This window comes from Histoplasma capsulatum (genome assembly GCF_000150115.1).
Source record: "Histoplasma capsulatum G186AR genomic scaffold supercont2.2, whole genome shotgun sequence".
Classification (NCBI taxonomy): domain Eukaryota; kingdom Fungi; phylum Ascomycota; class Eurotiomycetes; order Onygenales; family Ajellomycetaceae; genus Histoplasma; species Histoplasma capsulatum.
Genome location: NW_025544802.1, coordinates 1840234 through 1862499, shown reverse-complemented (window position 1 = coordinate 1862499; position 22266 = coordinate 1840234). Strand labels below are relative to the sequence as shown.

Here is a 22266-nt window from a genome sequence, read left to right as displayed (position 1 = left end):
AGCGCAAAAGGGAGATTTGATTCCAAAAACAATAACCTCAGGCCGTCGGGAATCGCCGTTACATACTAGTATTGCCTAGGTAGGACCACTCCTGTACCAAAGAAACCAACCATACAATAACACAGGACACGCAGGATATACCATCCGATGTACACGTACGAAATAGTAGGTGGTTTGTTTCCACGTTTCGATATGCCGCGTGCTCTTGTTTTCCCCCCTCAGCCAGGCGAAATGAAAGACACATGCCCACAATTGTTTCCTCAGCCCGAGCCATTGGGAGGTTCTCCTTGGTGACGACGATTCGAAAAATTACACGGGGCCTTGAGCTGACGCTGCTTTTTTGTTGGAACGCGCTCTGGCCGCTCTTCCATCACCCCTGCTTCTCCTTGGGAAGGAACGTATACCTAAGGTGTTGGGATATTTTTCTTGCCTGATGAACCAGATCCAGCGAGCCAAGTGCGCTGTAGGCTTCGGACCATGGGACGTTTTGAAACTTCGACCAGCCGTCGTTCTCCGTATCTACCCAGGGCCGTTATCCCATATGAAGAAAGAAAAAAGAATAAAAACATTGATTGGTGTTATGGGGCCGAAAGCTTTTCCCACTTTGCTGCTTCCAGCAAAGTATAACTCCTAAGTTCCTTCTCTTGGGGGCAGCTAATAAGCTTTGAAGCCGGGCGCGCTATTCAACCAAGCTTCGTGGACCGAGGCTTGTGGCGTGCGGCCAAGCAGGGACGGCGCGCTATTATTAGTTGGTTGTTACTCGGATTCCAAAGCAGTTCGCGATGCGCCGTGCAAAAATCAAAATGTGTTTCCATTTCCCCCACCGGAGATTCGAGGCGCCTGGGGGAAGTCTCGATATCGGCTCTCACTACTCTGTGTATGCTGTAGGCGCTTTCTCTGGTGGGTTCTTTGGTGCTTGGCGTGCTAACTCACCCGACTTGTGGCGGTGATGCGTGTGGGGCCACCGACATCTAACGGCCCAGCTGCTCCCTGCTTCCTTACTTACCCAGCTACGCAGTGGACCAAGGTCTAGCGGGATAACCAAGTCCTTTCAAGTCCCTTCAAGTCCCTTCGTGGACCTGTTGCCTACACAGAAGGACATGTACCAGGCAGGCGCATCCCCAGGTACGCGTAACATTGTGAAAATCGCAACCTCGAGCGGCGACCTGAGTGGTCGGCGGGGTTGGATCGCTGCGTGTGTCGTCTCCACCGCGCCCGCTTGCGAGGAGGTTCCAGCAATATGTGTGGGTCTGCGGATCTCTGGGTCAGGAAGGAGATCTATGGATCACTTTTCTATTTTGCGATTGATTTATTATCTAAGCTATCATCAGCCATAGCAATATCTCACGATTAAGCAGGCAGGCGGGCAGGCAGGCAGGCAGGCATGTATGTATGTAGGTACTCGTGTATTGTACTACAGTACAGTGCAATGTAGTTCATGCATACAAAAGAAATCCCCCTGCGTCCATCTGTAATGCGGTTACCAGCCGTGTTGCAAACGAAGATCCTCCCGGCCCTTGCAGTCCTTGCTTGGAAGCTGGATCCCGTCGGATCTGCTTTCGGTCCTGCGCCTGCATGCAGACATTGCGGGCATTGCCTTGCTTGTCTCTTTGTATGCGATGCCCCTTTAATTGGATAATACGATTGATTGATGCTTTTTCTGGCGCGCGCCGTCACATGCATTCCTCCGTTCACTTTGGAGCGGCAAATCGTTTGGTGTTCTGGCCCCTTTATATCTGGCGGAATGCCCTCTTCGTAAATCACCATCCAGTTCAGAGCAAACCCTGCCTACCTGTGCTGCAGCTTCAAAAAGGGGAGGTAGGGGATCACAACGGATTGGAGAAAAGAGATAGCAAAATTTTTCATGGACTGAATCCCACAGCCTTTGTTTCGGAAACCAATCGGTCAATTGATTCGCATTGACCAACACTGAAGTTTGACGCCAAAATCCGTATATTTTTGATACACGGATGGGATGAATCAATGAGGCAATGTACTCGCGACCTTCAAAAGTCCTCACCCGCCGGTCGCCCTTCTTTATCGTCCTCGCTTTCCTTATCACCCTCCTCTGGCGTAGACGGATGGCCGACAATCATGGCTTTGTAGCCAACCCTTGGAACAGACACGCATCCAGACAACATTCCCCAACTCTGGCAAACCTTTCTCTAGGTAGTTTTTCCAGCTTTAGCTCCCTATATCTAGTAGAGATGTCTCTCTATCTCTGTATCTCTCCCTTTTGCTCCTCCCATCACAAGTAGCTCAGTTAACCTTCGCTGCCTCCAGGGTCCTCCAAACCACCCGGCTCCAACCACTCAAGGGCCCTGATCATCCCCCGGCTGCAAAGGGAAGATGCCGACTGGGTCTCCACCCAGCTCGTTGATGTAGAAGCCTTCGTCTACGTCGTTGACGACCCCCATGCCCCCCTCCACCCGCCCCTCAACAAGGGCCATGAAGCAATGGTCTACCTCACCTACCTCATTGACCACTACGAAAACCTCCCGGACATCATGATATTCATGCATTCTCACCGGATCGGCTGGCACAACGAGCACGCACTCGCCATGGACGCCGTCGCGCACATCAACAGGCTGAACAGCGAACGCGTGACGCGGGAGGGCTACATGAATCTGCGCTGCAACTGGGACCCCGGCTGTCCGGCCTGGTTGCACCCGGGCAAGACGGAAGCAGACACGGGCAAGCCGGAGGAAGCCAACCTCGCGACAGCGTGGAGGGCGCTGTTCCCGGGCATCGAGGTCCCCGAAGTCCTTGCGCAGGCGTGCTGTGCCCAGTTCGCCATCTCGCGCGCCCGCGCCCGCGCCCGCGCCATCCCGCGAGACAGATATGGTTTCTACCGTGACTGGATCCTGCGCACGGAGCTGAGCGACTCGATCTCCGGCCGCGTGTGGGAATACCTCTGGCAGGTGCTGTTCGCGGGCCAGACGGTCTTCTGCCCCGCGAAGCATGCGTGTTACTGTGACGGGTATGGGTTATGTTTCGGCGGCGCCGAAGGGGTAGATGAGTATCTCGGCCTCCTGAGACGTGAGGAAGGATTGAAGAAAGACCTAGAGAAATGGCGCAGGCTGGCGGGTGCGGTGGCGGATGCGGAAAGTGAGGGCAAGTCGCGCAAGGAGATCGAGGACATGGAGCAGCCCGAGTTGGGGAAGGGGGCACTTCTGGAGGCTCAGGTAGAGGCCTCGAAGCAAGAGTTGACGAAGATTCTTGCGCGAGCGCAGGAGCGGGGCAGGGATCCGCGAATCCGCGCTCAGGAGGCGGGGAGGGAATGGAAGGAAGGGGATGGGTTTTGAATATTTTATTTTGAGCAATCAAACCATGCGGGGGAAGCGAGAAGACACTGAGTTGTGTTTCTTTGCCTTTCTTTTCTTTTTCTCTTTTTGCTCGACTCCTCCAGACGATTTGCTGTCACTCTCACGGTTACGAAACCCCAATTCCCCCCCACAGGCTTCTAAGGTCTCCGAGTACCATTCCCTTCCATCTAGAACCTCACGCTAGGATATCCTCTTCTTTTGTGTGAGGAGGGAAGCAGCGGTTTTTGAACATCTTGCGAGTATTTCCCGCCCGCTTATTTCAGGAGTGTGTGAACAACTACTTCATCCGGCGCAATTTTTATTTTTATTTTTATTTTTCCATTTTGGTGGCACCCTGTGTTCTCACCTCAACCTCATGATTCCTCCTTCTCTCCCCGGGGCGGGTATATACTACATACTAGTACATATATAGACATGTGCTGTACACACATGTCATGCGGCCGTACGTCCCTGTCACCCATTGACTGCAAAACAAAATACAAAAAATAAAAAATAATTAGAAAGGTCAGAAAAGATACTATGGGAATATTGTAAGCCTAAGTGAGGGCTGGCTGATTGCGCAAGATGTGGAAGACATCGTGCTCACGTTTCACAGCGAACTGGATGCTTCCTTTTCCTCGCGGACAGAGGAATCAAGCACACAGGCGTGAGGGGAGCAGCACAGGGAATGATCAGGAGGATAATGTGTGCATCCTAGTATACTGGCATACTGGCATACTATTTACATAGTATGCTGTCGCAACTACCCCGTACTAGTGCGTCCGAGCTTGGCGTCCGCGATGACCAACATCTTACATAACCGCCTTCCCACGTGACCCTCTCGCTCCAACTTGTCCAGCTTTTTTCTTTTCGCTGGAAATTCTTTTGTTTGACGCTTTCCCCCGTTGCAATCAATTCAAACACGACAAACATCGCAAACCGACATCCAGCAAGCAATATCTAGATCCATCTATACAAGTATCAATCTATCAGACTTCTTCAGTGGAGGCACTGTCTCCTTTTTCCTTTTTCCTTCTTCCTTTCTTGTTAGAAATCTTTGCTTTTGAACTTCTGGACGCACATTGCGTCGGGAGCGTGAGGAGTTTTTGTTGAGATTTGGAAGCTCAATTTTGAATCAACCGGCTTCGTGGAGGAGGGGGATAGACAGAGAGGTAGGAACGGCGCGTTATATATATTTAATATACTTCTGGCCCTTCTCGCGACCTGCGATGCGCCTTGAGGACCCTTGAGAGCTCGTTCGTGAGGCTTGCGGAACGGATTTTGCTTAAGAACGTCGCCAATTGGGAGGTTGCGCTGCAGTGTTGGGTATCAGGTAGAGAGCCCTTTTTTTTTTATCAATCGCTATTATCGATTTTGCCCTTTCTCCCAGTTCCTCGCACAGCCCGCGTCCCTAGCTAACATCTGGGTTTTCGCATAAAATAAAGCTGCTTCATCGCACTCTTATCTATATCTACCGCACACCTATTCGCTAGTTACTACTAGTACCTTGCCGCGCCCGACGCTTCTACTTCAATCGCGCTTACAAGAACGACAAAAGCTTAGTTCATGTCCAGCAATCCAGAAGATATGACCTTGACCTCCCCCAAGCCCTCAAGCCCGGACTTCCCAACACACAACTCCCCGCACCACCACCACCACAACCACCGCCACCACCTCTCAAACAGTGCACAGCAGCAACAGCAGCAACAGCAGCAGCATAACCTGGCTATCGCCGCTAGCGCTGCTGCCGCCAGCTACGCTGCAGATAACCACCTAGCAGGCCTTGTGGAAGCCGCCACGGCCGCAGCGGGACAGGATGTCGACTGGGCGCAGAACGACGACGGAGATGCCAGCGTGATGGGCCATGGGCGTGCGCTGCACGGCCACCTCGAGGGATATCCTTCGCCCAATCCTGTGTCTGGCGCCGCGGGTGAGGCGGGTGGTGGTGGGGACGGCCTGCATTTGGGTGATGGGTTTGTGGGTGATCCGACGACGGGGGGTGGGCAGGGGCAATATGGTGGGATGCCTTCGGGCGCGGGGTCGGGGTCGGTAGATGGGAGTAGTGGTGTGCCGACAGCCACTGCTACTACGGCGGCGGCGGCGGCGGCGCGGAGACAGCTACGCCATGTGAATGTAGCAAGGGGTCCGACGAACCTGCCGAGGAAGAGGAAGCGGGCATCGACTATCGCCAACGTTGACCCGGCGATGACGGATGACGTCCCGCCGGAAGGCCAGTATGACGATGACACTGGCAACGTGGACGAGGTTCTAGCCGCGGGCGGAAACCAGAACGGAAGCGCACACGCCCTGAGTATCCGCGAGCTACCACCACAGCAAGCGTTATCGGACGCACGCGCGGCAGGGGTCCACTCCGCCGCCGCGCTCTTCCGCCAACCCTCGGCCACCAGCAAGAAATACACGCGCCCGCCGATGTCGAAGATGTTCTCGTCGCTGGGCTTGTCGCCGGAGAACTTCCTGTACTTACAGGCTGCGGCGAAGGCGTATATGCTTGACGAGGCGCATCCGGAGAGACGCGATTGTGTGGGCCAGAGGGGGAAGGGGGATACAGAAATGGTGAAGTTGCGGTTGTGGAATTGTGTGAGGGATTTTCTGGATAGGGAGGGGAATGGGGAGAGGTTTTTTGGGGAGGGGGCGGGGAGCACTCCTGATGTTGGTGCTAGTGGTGCAGCCGGGATGATGGGGATTGGGATGGGGTTGGGTGTTGGCGCAGACTCGCGGCCCCCTTTGGTGTGGCCGAGGGATGAGCAGCGGATCATTTCGCTCGTCATGCCGTTGCTTAGAAGGATGGTCACGAATGAGCGGCAGAGACAGTATGCGATTGAGACGAGGAGAGGGGGTGCGGGTGCGGGTGCGGGTACGGGTACGGGTACGGGTGCGGTTGGGATTGGGGCGGAGAAGAAGAGGGACCAGGTCGGTGATGGCGATCGTGTGTCGACTCTCTCACCAGAGCATGGGTTTCCGTCGCATCAAACACATCAACTCAACCATCACCACCAGCAGCAGCAACACCATGGCGTTTCAGGGATGGAGCTCGGGTTGATGGATCTATTAAATGAAGGGTATCCGACGGATTGGGAGTCCATCGCCCGGTCCTACGATAATTACAACATAGATTATCGACTGGATAACCTCGGTTCCATATCTGGGTTGCAGCAGGCGGACTGGTGGGGTCTTGTTGCAGCGGTTGACTCTCACTACCAGATTTGCCACTCGGGTAATGCTTCGGACTGCAGTACACATTGTGAGGAGTGTACGATTAATCGGATTGTTTCGTCGGATAGCGTGTCGCAGGCTGGATGGAGGGTGGGGATGGGAGCGGGAGGGCCGGTGCATACTGAGGACTTGGCGGCGAGAAATTATTTGTAAGGGTACCCCTTTTACCTCTTGCATCTTCTACTATTGTGGTAGTAAAACCCATGCTAATATATTCTCCCCACAGTGCAACGGGGATAACCCGCGACGTGTCGCATATTATCCGTGATATCCTCATCAGCCAACAGCAACAACAGCAACAGCAACAGCAGCAGCAACAACCACCACCATCTCCACCATCAACATCACCCGCAACCTCAGCAAGCACAAGCACAACCACCCCACAAATCCCCGCCCACCAAATAGCCATCCACATCAACACCACAAAGCCCAGCACCAAAGGAACAAAACGCCTCATCCCCCGCCTCGACATCTCCGCCGACCAGTGCCCAGATCTGGCCAGCCTGCTACAAAAGGTCCGCCAGCACCACATCCAGTTCCAGCAACAGCATAATGGCCAGCATCAGTCCCAGAGCGCACAGCAGGCTGCTGCCGCCCTTGCTGAGGAGCCGACGCTGCCCGTCAAAGTGTGGTTAGAGGAAGGGCTGGTGGATGTGCAGACGGACGCGGAGTGGGCGGTTGCGCTGGCTAAGGTTAGTACAGTGGATTGGATGGATGGGGAATTAAGGGTTATTGTTCAAGGTACGGAAGCGGGGAGTGGAGAAAATAGTTGAGGTTGATGTTCGTCATTAATTTCGTATTTTGCTCTTGCTTTACTTTGGCTGCGGAGTGGGTAGGTAGCCTGTGGTGTTTTTATTATTTCCTCCTTCTTCTTCCCCTGTGTATTCTTTTGTATTTATTTTAAGTATATGCTTCTCGTTCCATGTTTCATCACTGGGAGACCAAAAAATTGGGAGCGGATATATTTGGTAAGGATACTTTGTTTCTACGTCCTTTGCATATTTTATTTTATTCTGTTTTCATGCTAAATGCGTTGTCAATTTGATATCCACTGCCATTAATCACACTTTCATTTAAACTGCTGGCCTTTTGTCGTAGTTGTAGCGGTGGGCAGATGTCATAGTTAACCCAGCAAGTCCTTGAGTAGCTGTCGTATTTCGAGACACTGCTGTAAATATTGAGTTTCTTGCTTCAAACCTAGCCATAATACGCGGGATATACAAGCCTCACCTCGTCCATAGTTGCATAGTTGTGAGGTGTCGGGGAACGCATCGCTGGATCCTGATTGCATGCCTCGTAACCAACTAGTTGCTGGCCATCATCCTCTGGGTTGAGTGAGTGCAGCACTTCAGGACCGCTGGAGTGAAAAACCAAACAACCCTGGAGTGAAATCTTGTCCTCGACAAAAGGATCTCATGTAGGGGCAATTTCGACCTTACCTTTTGCCGGCAGTTGTTCGTTTTGAAGGGCTTTCACACATGGAAAAACGACACGACAGATGTAGGTACATACATACATACATACAAGAAGAATTACTGTGATGGGTTGGAAGTTGTTGTTTCATGCAATTATATGCGTGAAGCACACCTGACTGACGTCGTTCCTCGCATTTCCTCACCGGACCGAGTGCATGCAGATGGGCGCCCGGCCGTAGCGGGTTTCAAAAGGATGGATCTGATTCGAGATGGACGCAGTTCCCGGGCACCGTTGGAAGAAGTAGTTAGGCTAACGCTCTTCTCGATCTTATAATACTAGTATTTCACAATCCAGCGATTGAGCAACACCGAACTATTCTTTAATCTTGCAACGCGCAAGAGAGAATGGAAAACGATAATCGACCACTTGGAACGGATTCCGGCTTAACTTGTCCTAACTCGCCAAGAGGTCTGCAAGGCTCCCCTGGAAAAAGGTTTGGGCAGCCCTGGATAGATTCTGTTCGGCACTGGTCCTTCTCCATGCTGACTGGTTGACAGCTCCCGGGACGTGGCTTTGGATCATGGGTAGAGATTCCTGGCTTGAAGCATCCTCATACCCACTCATGCACTGCAGGGATTGTTAGCGACTGCCGAAGCGCCAGACTCAATCCCCACAAGGAGGCCCATAGCCCATGAGTGGGCAGGATGGGGAGTAAGGGCTGTTCAACGACTCGTTCGGCTCCATGGCCGTTGGCTCTCTCCAGATGAAGAGAGCGAGGAGAAACATTGACAGTTCAAACTTCCGAGAGGCGTGGATTTGTAGCCTTGTTTGAAGGACCAGTTGCTCAGCCTTTCTCCGCTTTCTCTTCTCTACTTACCTCCCAGGAAACCGGGTTTGGAATCACGACAGATTTCTGAATCGCGAAGTTTCTAATATTTAATTTTCCATTCTTCCGTGGGTTTTCTCCCCCCTCACGACATAGAAAGGTCTAGCCGTGATAGGAGCTATATAACGATCTACTTCCCAAAGTTCGGGGGGATAGAAATTTAGGAATACCCAAGGAAAAGGGATACAACATGACAAATATGGACGTGACCACAGTTGTTACCTCGATCCTGGAGGCCTTTGGGAATGGGCGGGATTTCTTCAATCGCATACACAAAAAGAAGGATCTTAAAAGATCTGGAACCGATAAATCCAAGCGGGATCTAAAAACCCACGGCTCGCGAAAGAAAAAGCGAAGAAATACAAATGATGCGGCAGTTCCGGTTCGCAGCGAAGATATGGATGATTTGCGAATCCAGGCATCATTGGAACGGGGTCCCGCTGAAATCAAGAAGGAATATGATACCAGCGTCCAGCGCTTAGGGGAACGCTTCAAAAAGGGCGACGGTATGCAACTCCATTTGTTTTGTTTTCTGCTACTATTGGAAGGCTCGAGATATTAAAAACAAAAGAAACTCGGGTTAACATCATATTGCTAACAATCATACTCTTGACTAGAACTTGCTCAAGGATCCCTTGCCCATACATTATTAATATTGAATGCCGGCTTGATGAAACTAATAGCATCCTGTTTGTCCAGCGATGGGCAGGGATACAACTGTGCTGGAACTGTTGATCGACGGTCTCTACTCATACTCTCCGATTCTGCGGCGGCAGATGCAATAACCGCTCTTGATGAACTCCGACAGCGCCTGATAAACGCGTCCACCCCAGCGCCTAAATCAGCAATAATACCCGCAGGGCAGAAAGGGAGACAACGCAGCAGATCGCTGTCACGACAGAGGCCAAAGGCGGAATCAGGGAAGAATAGTAAAGCCGAAGACAGAAATCAAGCTCCAAGCGCCACGGCGTGGCTCACGACAACAACGGGACAGCGCAAAAAGAACACGGCAGGGCCATCACCGAAACCAGCGTCGAATATGGCAACCAGCGGCCGAGAGTTCACGGGAATGTGGATTCGGTCGAGAAAAGGGTCCTCCATATCGCTGGCAACAACGGCAGTGACAAGCCAGCATCCAGCACAGCAAGCCCCGAAGAAGTTGCCAAATATGCTAAAGCAATGCGACATGGAGCATAACCAGGGTCACCCAGCTTTTGCCCATCTCCAGCAGCAATACGGGAGATCGCCAAACAACGAAGCAAACTTCCAACCCAGCGGGCGGGAACACCGAGGGCAGCAACTTTCGTCCATTCGCACAGCGGCACTAAATAATGGTAGAACGCCAGTAGCAGCGCCTTCAATTACAAGAGTTCTTCGAAAGGACTTGCCGCCCCTTTCCCCGCTTGTGCCCCTATCACAAAATCTCCAACCGCCACGTGGGAGAACTGGAGCTGGAGGAGGTCCGGGAGCCGCTTCCTCGATATCTGTGTCATCTGGTAGCACAAAGCTGGGTGAGATTCCGAGCCGGGGCCGGTTTGCACAGGCCTCGTCTCTGAATCCCCTTCCACTTCCACCAGCACAGATTTCCCGGCCGACAGGACCGGTTGTGGAAGTCGGCTATCAACGGCCGAGAGTTGCGTTCAATGCTGGATTGGAGTACTGGAGAAATTTGGCTGCAGGGGCGAACGATGGAAAAAAGTCCATGTTCGAAGAGGGTAGGGCAAGGAAGTAGAAGGGCTTTTGCTCCCTTTGTGGAACTGTACATTTGGCTCTCTATTTGCTTTGTTTTCACGTGTCTTATTTAACTTCTCTATCCCTTTTCATTATCGCCGGTTTCATTCGTAGCCGGAAATGAAATGGCCGTTCCTTTGTCTCTGTTTCTTTTTGCTAATGATTTATTTCTCATATTTCTCATATTGCTCATTTTCTCCTTTCTCTCCCTCTCTTCTTGTGAATATTTTTGGTGATTTTTGTCAAGCTTTGTGTGGCAAAATGTCAACTTCTCAATCTTTTTCCAGTTTTTATTTATGACTCCTTTACGAAAGATGACCTGAATGATCTTCGAATGCTTACCCTTTATAATAATGTAGGTATTTTCTTTTTCTTTTTCTTTTTCTTTTTTTTTTCTCGTTACGCCTTGTATGAACGGTATCTTCATGGGCATTTATTTCATTTCTCCATTCTGCACCGAGATGACTTCAATCTCATATATGTTGAATTTCTATCACGGGACAGGACAGCATCTTCAAACTGAATACAGTATCCAATGCAGACAGGTTATTTAGTCGTTTACTCTAGGGAGAGTGACATGCATGAGAAATTGCTTGAAAATATTATACAATCGGGGTCAACCCATTGAACAACGCTCATAGAATGGAAAGACGGAAATGATGCAATTAAACTGGAAACCACACAATGCACCACCGGCAACCCTCTAATGGTGAAATGATAAGAGAGAACTTTTGATGGATTCAATGGACAACGCAGGATGAAAATGGATTTAGACAAAAGAGAAAGCTAAGGAAAAAAAAAAAAAAAAAAAAAAAAAAAAATATCAACCAAAAGCAAGTTCTAAACAGCGCCTCCCATATAAAACACCAAAAAAAAAAAAATGAATAGCTGTTTCGTCTGTCGTCCTTCCAAAGTGTGAGGGCCTCCCACACATTTGAAACGGGCAGCGAGTAAGCACAAGGAAGTAAATCGCCGTCCGTATCTTCCGCTCAAAGTGGCACTCGATGTTTCTCTACCACCTCGTCAAGGGCAACAGTGTAGCAACTATCGTTTTCACGAGAACCAAGCCGCCGAGAAATTCTTGTTCTCGAACCTTCCTATTATTGTTTGCGATGATTTGACGTTGGCCTTGAAGTCCGCCCCGGCTTCAAAAGAAAGTGGGAATTTCTGGGGATGTGGGTGTGATTATTGAACCTTCTTTGGAATGACCGTCAGCAGACACTCTCGTGCTCATCCCTGAGCTTGTTCTTCTATGTCCCACATTCCCATCCCCGGTTACTTGGTTTGGCATATACACATGCGCGTTTTTCTAAAACCCCTTTTGATTGCTTTTCCAAGTCCTCTTCTCCGTCTAGGTGGCGAGAGTATTGCTATCGACTTTTGCTTTGATTTTGTTGCAGTTGTTGGTCTTGGTGTCGCTGTCACGGCTACTTCCACTGCTGCTGCCGGTTGGCGTTGTGGTGATGGCGGGCCCTCCCATGGATCGCACAGCCGACACTGGTAGGAAACTTTAAAGACCGCATCTGAGCCGTCATAGAGACAGCTTAAGCTGTCCTCGCACGATTCTTCTTCCACTCGCACCGGTGGAGAGCGGTGACCGCAGGTATACAAGGCCGTAGACCAACGGCACATCGTTAAGCAGAGAGGGTATAATGGGGTCTTGCTAGTAAGTATTAGTAAGGTGGGTATGATAAAGAAGTGGTATCGCAGTTACCTTCAAAATGCACCAAGCCGGTTCTGATGTCCAAATGTTGATAATTTAGGTTCAGGATAAGGATATCGAAAGCACTTCGCGGGAAGATCCCCAAAATGATGAGACGGTAACCACAAGTGAAATGTAAATACTGTAAGAGATTGGCTTGGTAAGTTAATGAGAAACTGAACTCAATAGTCGTAGCGGAGGTAAAGCGTATTTTGAGGGTGTTTTATAGAGTGAAGCGTGTTTGTTGTAAGAACAAAGGGGGTGGCGACGAGCGAAAGGAGATGTAATAAAAGAGCATACTTTTCTTTTATCAACAACAGTCCCTCGTCATCTCATTCTAAAGAGAAGGGCCGGAGGGTAAATGAGAATAGAGTCATCCCGTAGAGAATATCGTAGAGGTAGAAAATAGTTTATGACGATGCTGACATTCGAAGAAAAGACAAGGTAAAAAGGCCAGCTTGGTTCACTTGCCCTCTTCTTTCTCTCTTAACATGCGATATGATAGCAAAATTCAGCATAAGTAGTTAAACAAAAAGAAAATAGAACATAGTTTAAACAGAGTTCTTTGAAAAGTAAACCCGTATGACAAGTTTGGAATTTTGATAGATCAACTGTCTCAAATGGAGTGACCTGCAGTGTAATGGCTGTTAGAGGTTATACAAAAACCATTATTGCAACACTGATTGCAAGACTAAGTAACCCGGGGAAGCAACAGAAACAATAACAATCTTTTAAACATAGCTAAGGCAGACTCGGGGAAGAATGAGGAGGGTGTAATATACTCCTCATACATTTCCTGGTTGAACAATACTTTTGTGCCCTAACATACATGTGTTGGGAAACCGGATTCCTTAGTTCGGTAATAAAGCAAATTTTTTTTTTTTTGTTCTGAGCTTCTGAATCGCACGAAAGGCATCCCTGGCTCGAATGGTGTGGATGGATAGTTTCATCTTTGGCATGTTGCGAAACAGCCGGATAGGTGGTCCTCTCACAGCATCGAGTAGGCCGGAATTGACGGATCTTCAGCCGGTCCCGGCCTAGCTAGACACTATGCCACGGCCTCCTAACTATTCCCGGGATTTAGGCCACTTCCCAGGTTTGCCGAACCAGCCCAAGCGCCCAAAAACACCACAGGATTGCCTTCCCAACCATCCTGATAGGTTGGTTCGCTACTGCGTGGAGGTGGTGTTGAATCAGGTGACCTTCAAAGACCTAATTACTGTTGTCGATACCCTTCAAATTCTTCAATCAACCATTTCAAAAGGCCCGAGTACCCTCTTATTTCTTCCGAGTATTGGTATATCCTCCTGTCAGCTAGGTGGAGATGCCGGTAATCAGGAATTCGTTCTGATAGTACTGGTCATCATACTGGTACTAGTGTTTGCTCAAACCACCAGCATCGGCCTGATTTGGCGTCCTTCCACCTTTCTATCACAACCTGATTTTACAAGGGCGCATGTGATCGATTGCCGAATATATGGCTTCAAAATTCAGTTCTGGAAAGTTTAGCCAATGATCCCATGTTCAGGTGGGACCCAACGTTCCCAGGAATCCCAAAACAAGACAGCTAGGGAGTTTTTGGTGATGCAACTGGATAACCTTAGCGGAGGAAACTGCTTTGTGGGCAACTTTCGTTTCAAATTGTGGTGCTGTTCTTGGGTTTGAAAACGGTCTTGTTAGAAGAATAGACAAGATGGCGATGGCGGTGAGGGGTTTGTCCATGATTCTCTTACCTCGCATACAACAAGCTACCCCACCTCCAAGCTATCTAAATGCACGTAATGACGCGCACACCAGGGCCTTCAATATCAAATAACCGACGAATGTTGCGTGAAAGAGGGTACGCTGATTAAAAGAGGGTGGGATTAATCTACGGCAAATGTTCAGCTTCTTCATATTAAATAGATATTAACCCATTGGATTTAACATGTGAAGGGAAACAGTGTAGTTTTCATAGCTGGTGATAATTGCACCTGGACGCATGATGCTAACGAATGCAAGGACCTCTGCATGCAGAACTGCGGACTAAATATTGCGATTAGCTTAGACCACAGCCGAGTCGCCCAGCCACTTCAGTTTACCTGAAACGAACATTGGCGTCAAGACATAGATAGAGTGCGGCTATACCTCTACCAAAATTATTTTATATTGGTTTTGTCTTAGTTCTTATCTTTATCTCGTAGGGTCTCTTCTTAACACTATCCGCCAAAAGAACAGAGAGTGACTCTTCAAAAAGGTTAGATTAAGTCTCAAATTTTCAACTTCTCCAACCCCTTGATATGCTCCTCAAGTCTTGCTGCCTCACTTTCTGCATCCCTCAACTTCTTCTCCTCCAACTCCCTAACTTCTGGTTTGACTTTCTCCTTCCACCCGGCTGAACCCATAATGCCCAGCTGCCTCTTAACAACCTCCCGCGCCTTAGCAAGGCTCAATTTGGCCTTTTCCTCTTGCTCCAAACGCACCTCATCCGAGACCTGAAGGTAGACAGCTGCTTGCGCACTCACAACAGAGAGCACACAGCCAGTAGGGGGAGTCTGGTTTTCCGGATCGAGAACAGTGATCTCTCCAATATACTTGCCGCCAAGGGACTTGATGATGTGTATTTCATCGGAAACAGTCTTGTAGCTTGTCGCATCATAGGTTTGGATTTTGATGTCGCTTTTGCTCTTGACGTCGTACGCAGCAAGAATGCTGCGGATGGTCTTGGACGTAGCAAGGATGAGCTCATAGGCGGTTTCGGCCGCAACGTCGTCCAACGCTGGGTTGTATGCCGGGTACGCTGCTTTCATGATCGAGGGCGTGGCATCATTGGGGCGGCGAGGAAGACGCTGCCAGAGCTCTTCGGTGACGAAGGGCATGATGGGGTGGATCAGAGTTAATGCACCCTCCAGAGCAGTGTACAGAGTTTCCTTGGCGGAATGTTGGACTTCAGCGGGGACGTCGGCTTGCAGGAGAGATTTGGAATTTTCGATGAAGACGTCGCAAAGCTGGCTGTACCAGTATTGGTAGAGGACTGAGGATGCAACTGAGAAATCTCTGCTTTCCAGACTCTCGTTGGCGAGTTTGGCAGCGTTGTTGAATTTGTGAAGGATCCAGCGTTCGGAGAGTGATTCTTTGCCGGTTTTGGCGGGGGTTGCTTGGGGCTTGAAATCCTCACCTAGTTTACCGAGAACATATCTGGTAGCTTGATAGATCTTGTTGCAGAATCTGCGGTAGCCATGTATCACCTGGATATCGAAATTGATATCGCCGCCTGAAATGTAAAGGACGCGTTAGGGAGTCATTTCTTATACTAGGCATAGGAATAAATGGCAACTTACCACCAGTGGAATAGGAAACAAGAGCAAATCGCAGAGCATCAGTACCACATTCAGGAATACCCTTTGGAAATGCCTTCTTTTGATATCTTGTGGCCGCAGCGATCTCTTTCTCTGCCAGATTGCCGTGCTTCAGTTTGTCATGCAGCACTTGCAACTCGATGCCCTCGATAACATCTACAGGATTTATAACGTTACCCAGTGACTTAGACATTTTCCTCCCCTCAGAGTCTCGAATTAACGAGTGGCAGTACACCTCGGTAAAGGGAACTTTGCCTGTCATTTTAAGGCCAAGCATGATCATCCTAGCGACCCAGAAGAAGAGAATATCCCAGCCAGTCTCCAACACGGAGGTAGGGTACAGTTTCTCAAAGTCGGGAGTATTCTTGGGCCATCCCAGGGTGGAAAATGGCCAGAGTCCGGAGGAAAACCACGTGTCTAGCACGTCAGGGTCCCTCTTGAGCGTGAACTTCTTTCCAGCGAATTTTGCGTCGGCTTTCTTCTGTGCTTCAGCCTCACTGCGACCGACCACCCAAAGATTGCCGTCGCTGTCATCACCATGCTCCCCTTCAATCTGCACAAAGTAAGCGGGAGCCTGGTGACCCCACCAAAGTTGGCGAGACAGACACCAGTCATTAATGCTATTCATCCAGCGGAAGTAGCTCTTCTCGGCGGTTTCGGGGCGAATTATAATCTCTCCATTTTCGACGGCCTTAATTGCTGGCTCGGCAAGGTCCTTCATTCTCATCCACCACTGTGGCTTCAAGATTGGTTCGATGATATCGTTTGACTTGACGCAAACAGGTACTTTCATTGGGTTATTCTCCCATGTGACGTACAGACCCTTTTCCTTCAAAGCTTCGATGACCTTGTATCTCGCATCAAATCGCTTCTCTCCTGCAAAGGGGCCAGCATTGGCATTGAAAGTACCGTCGTCATTCATAATAGAAATAAATTCCAGATTATTGTCTTTGCCACGGATGAAATCGTTAAAGTCATGGGCGGGTGTTATTTTGACAGCGCCAGTACCGAATTCAGGGTCAACATTGACATCAGCAAAAATTGGAAGCAATCGCTCCAGGAACGGATGCTTCGCAAATTTGCCAAGGTATTTTTGATACCGTTTGTCATCGGGATGGACTGCGATCCCAGTATCACCAAGCATTGTTTCTGGACGAGTGGTTGCAACCTGGATAGTTTCATCTGTGCCTTCAATTGGGTACAGGAAATGCGTCAAGACACCAAACTCCACCTTCCTTTGGTATCCTGGAACATCGAGTAATGTGCGACCCTCGAGATCTTTATTTTCCACCTCAAGATTAGACAGGGAGGTATTCAAGGCCACACACCAATTGACAAGGCGGTTTGCACGATATATAGTCCCCTCCTCGTGTAAGCGGACGAAGGTTTCTGTAACAGCAGCAGACAGGTTTTCATCCATGGTAAAGGCCTCTCTAGTCCAATCAAACGAACCTCCCAGCCTCTTCAAGGTCGAGGTAATGCTATCATGATACTTGTACGTCCAGTCCCAAATCATATTAGTCATTACCTCCCTCCCCACATCATGGCGGGTCTTGCCTTCAGTCTTCCACAGAATTTTCTCCACGACACTCTGCGTCGATATTCCAGCATGGTCGTAGCCTGGAAGCCAAAGGACAGTCTTTCCTTTCATTCGCTGCCAGCGTATCATCGTATCCTGAAGCGCATTGGTCAAAGCATGACCCATATGCAGGTCTCCCGTGACATTTGGTGGCGGGATAGGAATGACGAATTTCCCTTCTGGCTTGACGTTTCCATCTGGTCCAAACTCGGGTTCGAAAAACCCTTGTGCTTCCCACCATTCATATCTCCCAGATTCAATTGTAAGAGGATCATAAGCGTCGACATTCTTCTCCTTCTCGACCTTGGGCTTCTTTTCAGAAGTTTTAGGCGCGGGGACCGGAGCGGCAGAGCCTGATTTGGCCTTCTTTTCAGCGAATTTCTTCATCTTCTCCGCCTTTTTCCGTTCCTTCTCAACTGTATATCAAAGTATCTGTTAGCCGGACCCCTAATACTTCCCATGAGTCATAAGCCCCGCCAACGGGGTGTGAACCTCCGCAAATTTAACAAACAGAATTGCATACGTTCTCTCTCCGATTTCCCCTTTTGAACCTCCTGAGTGCCAATCGCAACATTTTTCGCGGTTCCATTTTCGTTGGTTGGAGCAACAGGGGCAGCTGATTGCTGCGGAGCTATAGAGAGAAATAGGATACCCAGACTGTCAGTTTCCAGGGCACAAAACGAGATGTATTATATTTATCACATCTGGCGCACTTACCAGGAGTTTGCTCTGCTAGATTCGACGTCATACTAAATAATCTTGATCCTGGTTCAAGTCTTGGTCTTGTTGTTGGAGCAATTGCCCATCGCGCAAAGCGCGGAGTAACTAGTCGTCGAAGTATGTTGGAGCTCTTGGGAGGGGTAAAAATCGGGTTGCAAAGTACGCTTTTCTCGTGGGAGGGGTATGCACTGCATTAGTAAGTGAGTTAATTAGCGATCGCTCAGAGGGGCCAGAGAGGCTACTACTAAGTGATTGAAGCCATGGCTACTTACAGAAGTCTGCTGGTGATATCTTTTAAATTTCGCATTCCCGCACGGTTTTTAAGGAGTTTGAGTCACAATTTGGATGAGTCACGTGTACGAATGCCACCACGGTGTCTATTGGTTATTGAAATAAAGCTACAAAGGGTAAACAAATTGTATTACTTCTCTACGCATGATACACTAAAACAGCTAAAGCAAGGGAGAACCAAAAGAAGGGGAGGGGAAATCAATTCAGAAACGTGTGTAGGAGACCCGATTTTAATTAAAAAGGAAATGGGAAATGGGAAAAAAGGAACAGGACATAATAAATGTAGAAAAGGCAGTGTCTCATAAAGTAGTTCTTCATCATGTACTTCTTGAATGGTCATGAAGGAGGGCCTCGTAAGTGACGTCGCAACATCTGCTATAAACCTAATGCTAGTATTTCTTTTTGTAGCCTAGGACTTGTTCGCGCGAGAAAAGGATGAGAGGGGTGCGTAAAGTGAAAAATAGAGGCTTGGGTAAAGGGCCAAAAAAAAGTAACGAGAAATGGTGAGTGAATGGCGAATACAGGGGCAGCCATTTAGAGATGGGAGAGATCAAGGATGACTAGATGTTCAGCTGTTGGTCTAGAGTGCTTGGGCCGCTGCGGCTCGGACAGGGGCGAAGTATGGGTGTGCCATTGCCTCTTGAGCAGTGAGACGGTCCTGAAGATAGATTAGCTGATCTTCCGAATTGAGGGATAAATAGAATAAGAAAGAATTGAACATATAACGACAAAACATACAGCATGGTCATATCTGAGCAATTTGTCCAGGAAATCTATAGCTTCAGAACTGACGAATCTCTGATTTTCGGCATTGACAAATGAATGCCAGCTCTTTTTGGGAAAACGCGAAAGGATTTCATCGTACTGAGGATCAAGCTCAATGTCGTACTTGTCGAGGTATTCAAATAGCTCATCTGTACCCAGGACTTTTGCAATTTTGACCAACTGATCTGAGTTGCTATTACCGTGGAAAAAGGGTTCCTTCCGAAATATCATTGAGGCAAACATAGCCCCCAACGACCACATGTCGAGTGAATAGTCGTATTCCTGGAAATCCACAAGGAGTTCTGGTCCCTTGAAATACCGCGATGCGACACGGACATTGTACTCCATTCCCTGATGGTAGAACTCAGCCAATCCCCAGTCTATAAGTCGGAGCTGTATTAGAATGAAATAGCAGTTAGCATTAAAGATTCAGACATCACTGAGAGGCGAGCGGGAGCGAAACCAAGCCATACTTTTCGACGTTCGTGATCTATCATGACGTTATGGGGCTTAACATCTCGATGCATTATGCCCTTACTATGGCAAAAGTCCAAAGCCTTCAGTAATTCAAAGATATAATACCTCACATCATAGTCGACAAATCGGGGGTAGAGCGTTCGAAAGTCGGTGTTGTTAACGTATTCGAAAACTAAGCTGGGGGTTTTGCTCTGGCTGTCACGGACGACATCTAATAGAGGTATAACATTGGGCCCACCGGACAGATTTTGTAGGATCTTGATCTCTCTCTTGATCTTCTTTTTCTTCACCGGCTTCAAGACTTTGATAACGCATTTCTGGTAATTAACCACGTTTATCCCTTCGAAAACTTCAGAGTATTTCCCGCGACCTAATGGATAAACAAATAACTAAAGTTAGTTTTTGCGCCGCAATATCTTGCTGGTTCGGAAGCATTTCCCTTACACCGCAGTCCATCGACTACAGACCGGGTCATGAGAAGGCCTTGTGTTCGTCAGCGATTCCTCTTCTTTGGGATGGACATACCGATTTTCCTTACAACCTCATAGTTTTCTAGCACACCCCAGGATATGTTCACGCTGTCATAATCCCAATATGATTTGGGCATTTGCTGATTCACATCCGCATAGACTCGCGCCATGATGCCGGTTTATCGGCTCTCTCCGGTGAAATATGACCCACAGACAAATGTTTTGCGAAAATTGCGAAAATGAGAGCAAGAGGATACAAAAAAAGCACACAGCGGGAGAGCGAAAGCAGTAGGCTGTACGGGAAGGAGGGCACAGGCGTCGCCCGGCGCTGCAGCTAAAAGAGAGGCAAGCGACAATATTAATCAATAAATGCACAGGAAGCAGCAAGATAGGATCATTTTGATAAACAAAGGCCGCTTCATGGCCCATGAAGGGTCACATGACAGCCAAGAAACCCCGCGAAACGCACGGACCAGGTGACTCCGGTTGGGTATTTTTTTGCTGTAGCTGGAGCTCTCTCTATGCATCATCTTAGATTTACATCTCTTTACGGGAAGTAATCGTTTAGGTCGACTGCGGCACAATAGCAGGGTCATTACTCTCTTTTTAAGCAATATCTTGATTTATAGCACAACTAGGAATAATGCTACTTGTACTCGTAGTGTAATGCAGTACTGTAATACAAACCTGAATCTAAACTCAACGCATCCTGACAAAAGTCCAGCCATGCGGAAACTCAGGCTTTCAGAATGGTCCATGGATCCAGTTTGGTCCTGTCAGTGAAAGCGGCATCGTCCAGTGATCATAGATATGTATTTTGGCAAGTTTATCCTTTCTTGTCCGCTGTTCCTTCTATCTTATCACGTGATTGGCATCATTGAAAATTCCATTTCCATTTCTCAAAAACATCATCCGATGACTAGATCGCGATAACAGGGAGTAGGGCGGGCTGGATGGCAATGCGCATATCATGTTCTATGATCTGAATATCTCCTACACGCCCAACGACCCTGAAATCTCTAACACTCTCCTGTTTCTTGCTGAACGTAGGTTAACCTCCCATTCCGCGTATTATCAATATACAGCACCCGCAATGCTAACTCCCGTCACCTTCTCGATACAGTCGGCTACACAACAGTAGCCCTCTCCCAATCTATCTCTGGCAAACTCCCCGCAGACCTCTCCCCCGCCCCTCTTCCCGCGAATGCCCCTAAATCCCTCACCCTCCTCTCCCGAATAACAGTCACCGTCTCCGACCCGGCCCAAAACCAGCGCCTCACCCCTCTCTCACAACATTTCTCCCTCATCGCCCTTCGACCCCTGAACGAAAAATGCCTCACCCTCGCCTGCAACAGTCTTGACTGCGACATTATCTCCCTCGACCTCTCTGCCCGCCTCCCCTTCCATTTCAAATTCAAAACCCTCGCCGCTGCCATCGCTCGTGGCATTCGGCTGGAGATCTGCTATGGCCCCGGCGTAACGGGTAGCGGCGCGGAGGCACGCAGGAATCTGATTGGTAATGCCGCATCGCTAATACGCGCGACGCGCGGGCGCGGGCTTATTATCTCGAGCGAGGCGAAGAGGGCGCTGGGGATCCGCGCACCTTTTGATGTGGTTAATTTGGCCTGTGTATGGGGGCTAACGCAGGAGAGGGGAAAGGAGGCGCTGTGCGATGAAGCGAGGAAGGTTGTGGCATTGGCGGGGATGAAGCGAAGGAGCTGGAGGGGGATTGTGGATGTTGTGTATGGAGGGGAGAAGCTGGTGAAGGAGGGGAAGGATACGAAAGATAAAAGCAGCAACAGGAATCAGAGTCGGGGGAATGGGAATGGAATTGGGGTGAAGAGGAAAGCCGATGCTGAGACTGAATCGAATACCGAGCCGCAGGCGCCGTTGTCAAAACGGGAATTGAAACGGAGGGCCAAGCGGGCAAAACTTCAGGGGTTGAGTGCCGATGATAACTCGACAGTAATTCCGATGCATGAGGGAGATAAACCATGATGGCTTGCTCGTGTTTTGTTTTCTCTTCTTTGCTTTCTTACTCCCTAGTGGAGTCTGGCGTCGTTTTTGTATGATACGGTATGGTAAACTACTGCATAGACTTGAAAAGGGTATCAAAAAGCATTTCCTGAAAGGGGATATAATAGTCTTACATATAGCAACTTACTAAATTGACGGCGCTCCGAAGCAAAGGTCGACGTGGAATAAGGCAGCAAACGGAAGGGATGCAGCATAAGAGCAAAATAACAGGAAGTAACATGGCACAAAACCACATCAGACATTCCACCCACCTTCCAAGTAGTGTATACAAAAGCAGCAGGGCACGACAACCGTTTTAAAGTGAAATATACATGT

At 49.1% G+C, this 22266-nt stretch overlaps 8 protein-coding genes across 8 annotated transcripts; 5 read left to right on the top strand and 3 right to left on the bottom strand.

The window, feature by feature from the left end:
- Positions 1-1991: 1991 nt before the first annotated feature.
- HCBG_01848 (uncharacterized protein) lies at positions 1992-3305 on the top strand (the record flags this gene model as incomplete). Its single annotated transcript, XM_045428897.1, has 2 exons — positions 1992-2169; positions 2284-3305. The coding sequence occupies 2 exons, from the start codon at positions 1992-1994 to the stop codon at positions 3303-3305; spliced, it is 1200 nt and encodes a 399-aa protein (XP_045290683.1).
- A 1566-nt stretch (positions 3306-4871) lies between these two features.
- HCBG_01847 (uncharacterized protein) lies at positions 4872-7331 on the top strand (the record flags this gene model as incomplete). Its single annotated transcript, XM_045428896.1, has 3 exons — positions 4872-6688; positions 6766-7231; positions 7281-7331. The coding sequence occupies 3 exons, from the start codon at positions 4872-4874 to the stop codon at positions 7329-7331; spliced, it is 2334 nt and encodes a 777-aa protein (XP_045290682.1).
- A 1709-nt stretch (positions 7332-9040) lies between these two features.
- Positions 9041-10573, top strand: HCBG_01846 (uncharacterized protein; the record flags this gene model as incomplete). The annotated part of the gene is made up of 2 exons (XM_045428895.1): positions 9041-9347; positions 9459-10573. The coding sequence occupies 2 exons, from the start codon at positions 9041-9043 to the stop codon at positions 10571-10573; spliced, it is 1422 nt and encodes a 473-aa protein (XP_045290681.1).
- A 1146-nt stretch (positions 10574-11719) lies between these two features.
- On the bottom strand, positions 11720-12204 carry HCBG_01845 (uncharacterized protein; the record flags this gene model as incomplete). Its single annotated transcript, XM_045428894.1, has 2 exons — positions 11720-11822; positions 11852-12204. The coding sequence occupies 2 exons, from the start codon at positions 12202-12204 to the stop codon at positions 11720-11722; spliced, it is 456 nt and encodes a 151-aa protein (XP_045290680.1).
- Positions 12205-13324: 1120 nt separating this feature from the next.
- HCBG_01844 (uncharacterized protein) lies at positions 13325-13783 on the top strand (the record flags this gene model as incomplete). The annotated part of the gene is made up of 1 exon (XM_045428893.1): positions 13325-13783. One exon carries the CDS (start codon positions 13325-13327, stop codon positions 13781-13783), a length of 459 nt encoding a protein of 152 aa, XP_045290679.1.
- Positions 13784-14372: 589 nt separating this feature from the next.
- On the bottom strand, positions 14373-17939 carry HCBG_01843 (valyl-tRNA synthetase; the record flags this gene model as incomplete). The annotated part of the gene is made up of 4 exons (XM_045428892.1): positions 14373-15527; positions 15595-17607; positions 17715-17822; positions 17909-17939. 4 exons carry the CDS (start codon positions 17937-17939, stop codon positions 14524-14526), a joined length of 3156 nt encoding a protein of 1051 aa, XP_045290678.1.
- A 463-nt stretch (positions 17940-18402) lies between these two features.
- Positions 18403-20259, bottom strand: HCBG_01842 (casein kinase II; the record flags this gene model as incomplete). The annotated part of the gene is made up of 4 exons (XM_045428891.1): positions 18403-18860; positions 18941-19360; positions 19441-19814; positions 19970-20259. 4 exons carry the CDS (start codon positions 20082-20084, stop codon positions 18783-18785), a joined length of 987 nt encoding a protein of 328 aa, XP_045290677.1.
- A 625-nt stretch (positions 20260-20884) lies between these two features.
- HCBG_01841 (ribonuclease P protein subunit p30) lies at positions 20885-22056 on the top strand (the record flags this gene model as incomplete). Its single annotated transcript, XM_045428890.1, has 2 exons — positions 20885-20960; positions 21038-22056. 2 exons carry the CDS (start codon positions 20885-20887, stop codon positions 21910-21912), a joined length of 951 nt encoding a protein of 316 aa, XP_045290676.1.
- Positions 22057-22266: the final 210 nt, after the last annotated feature.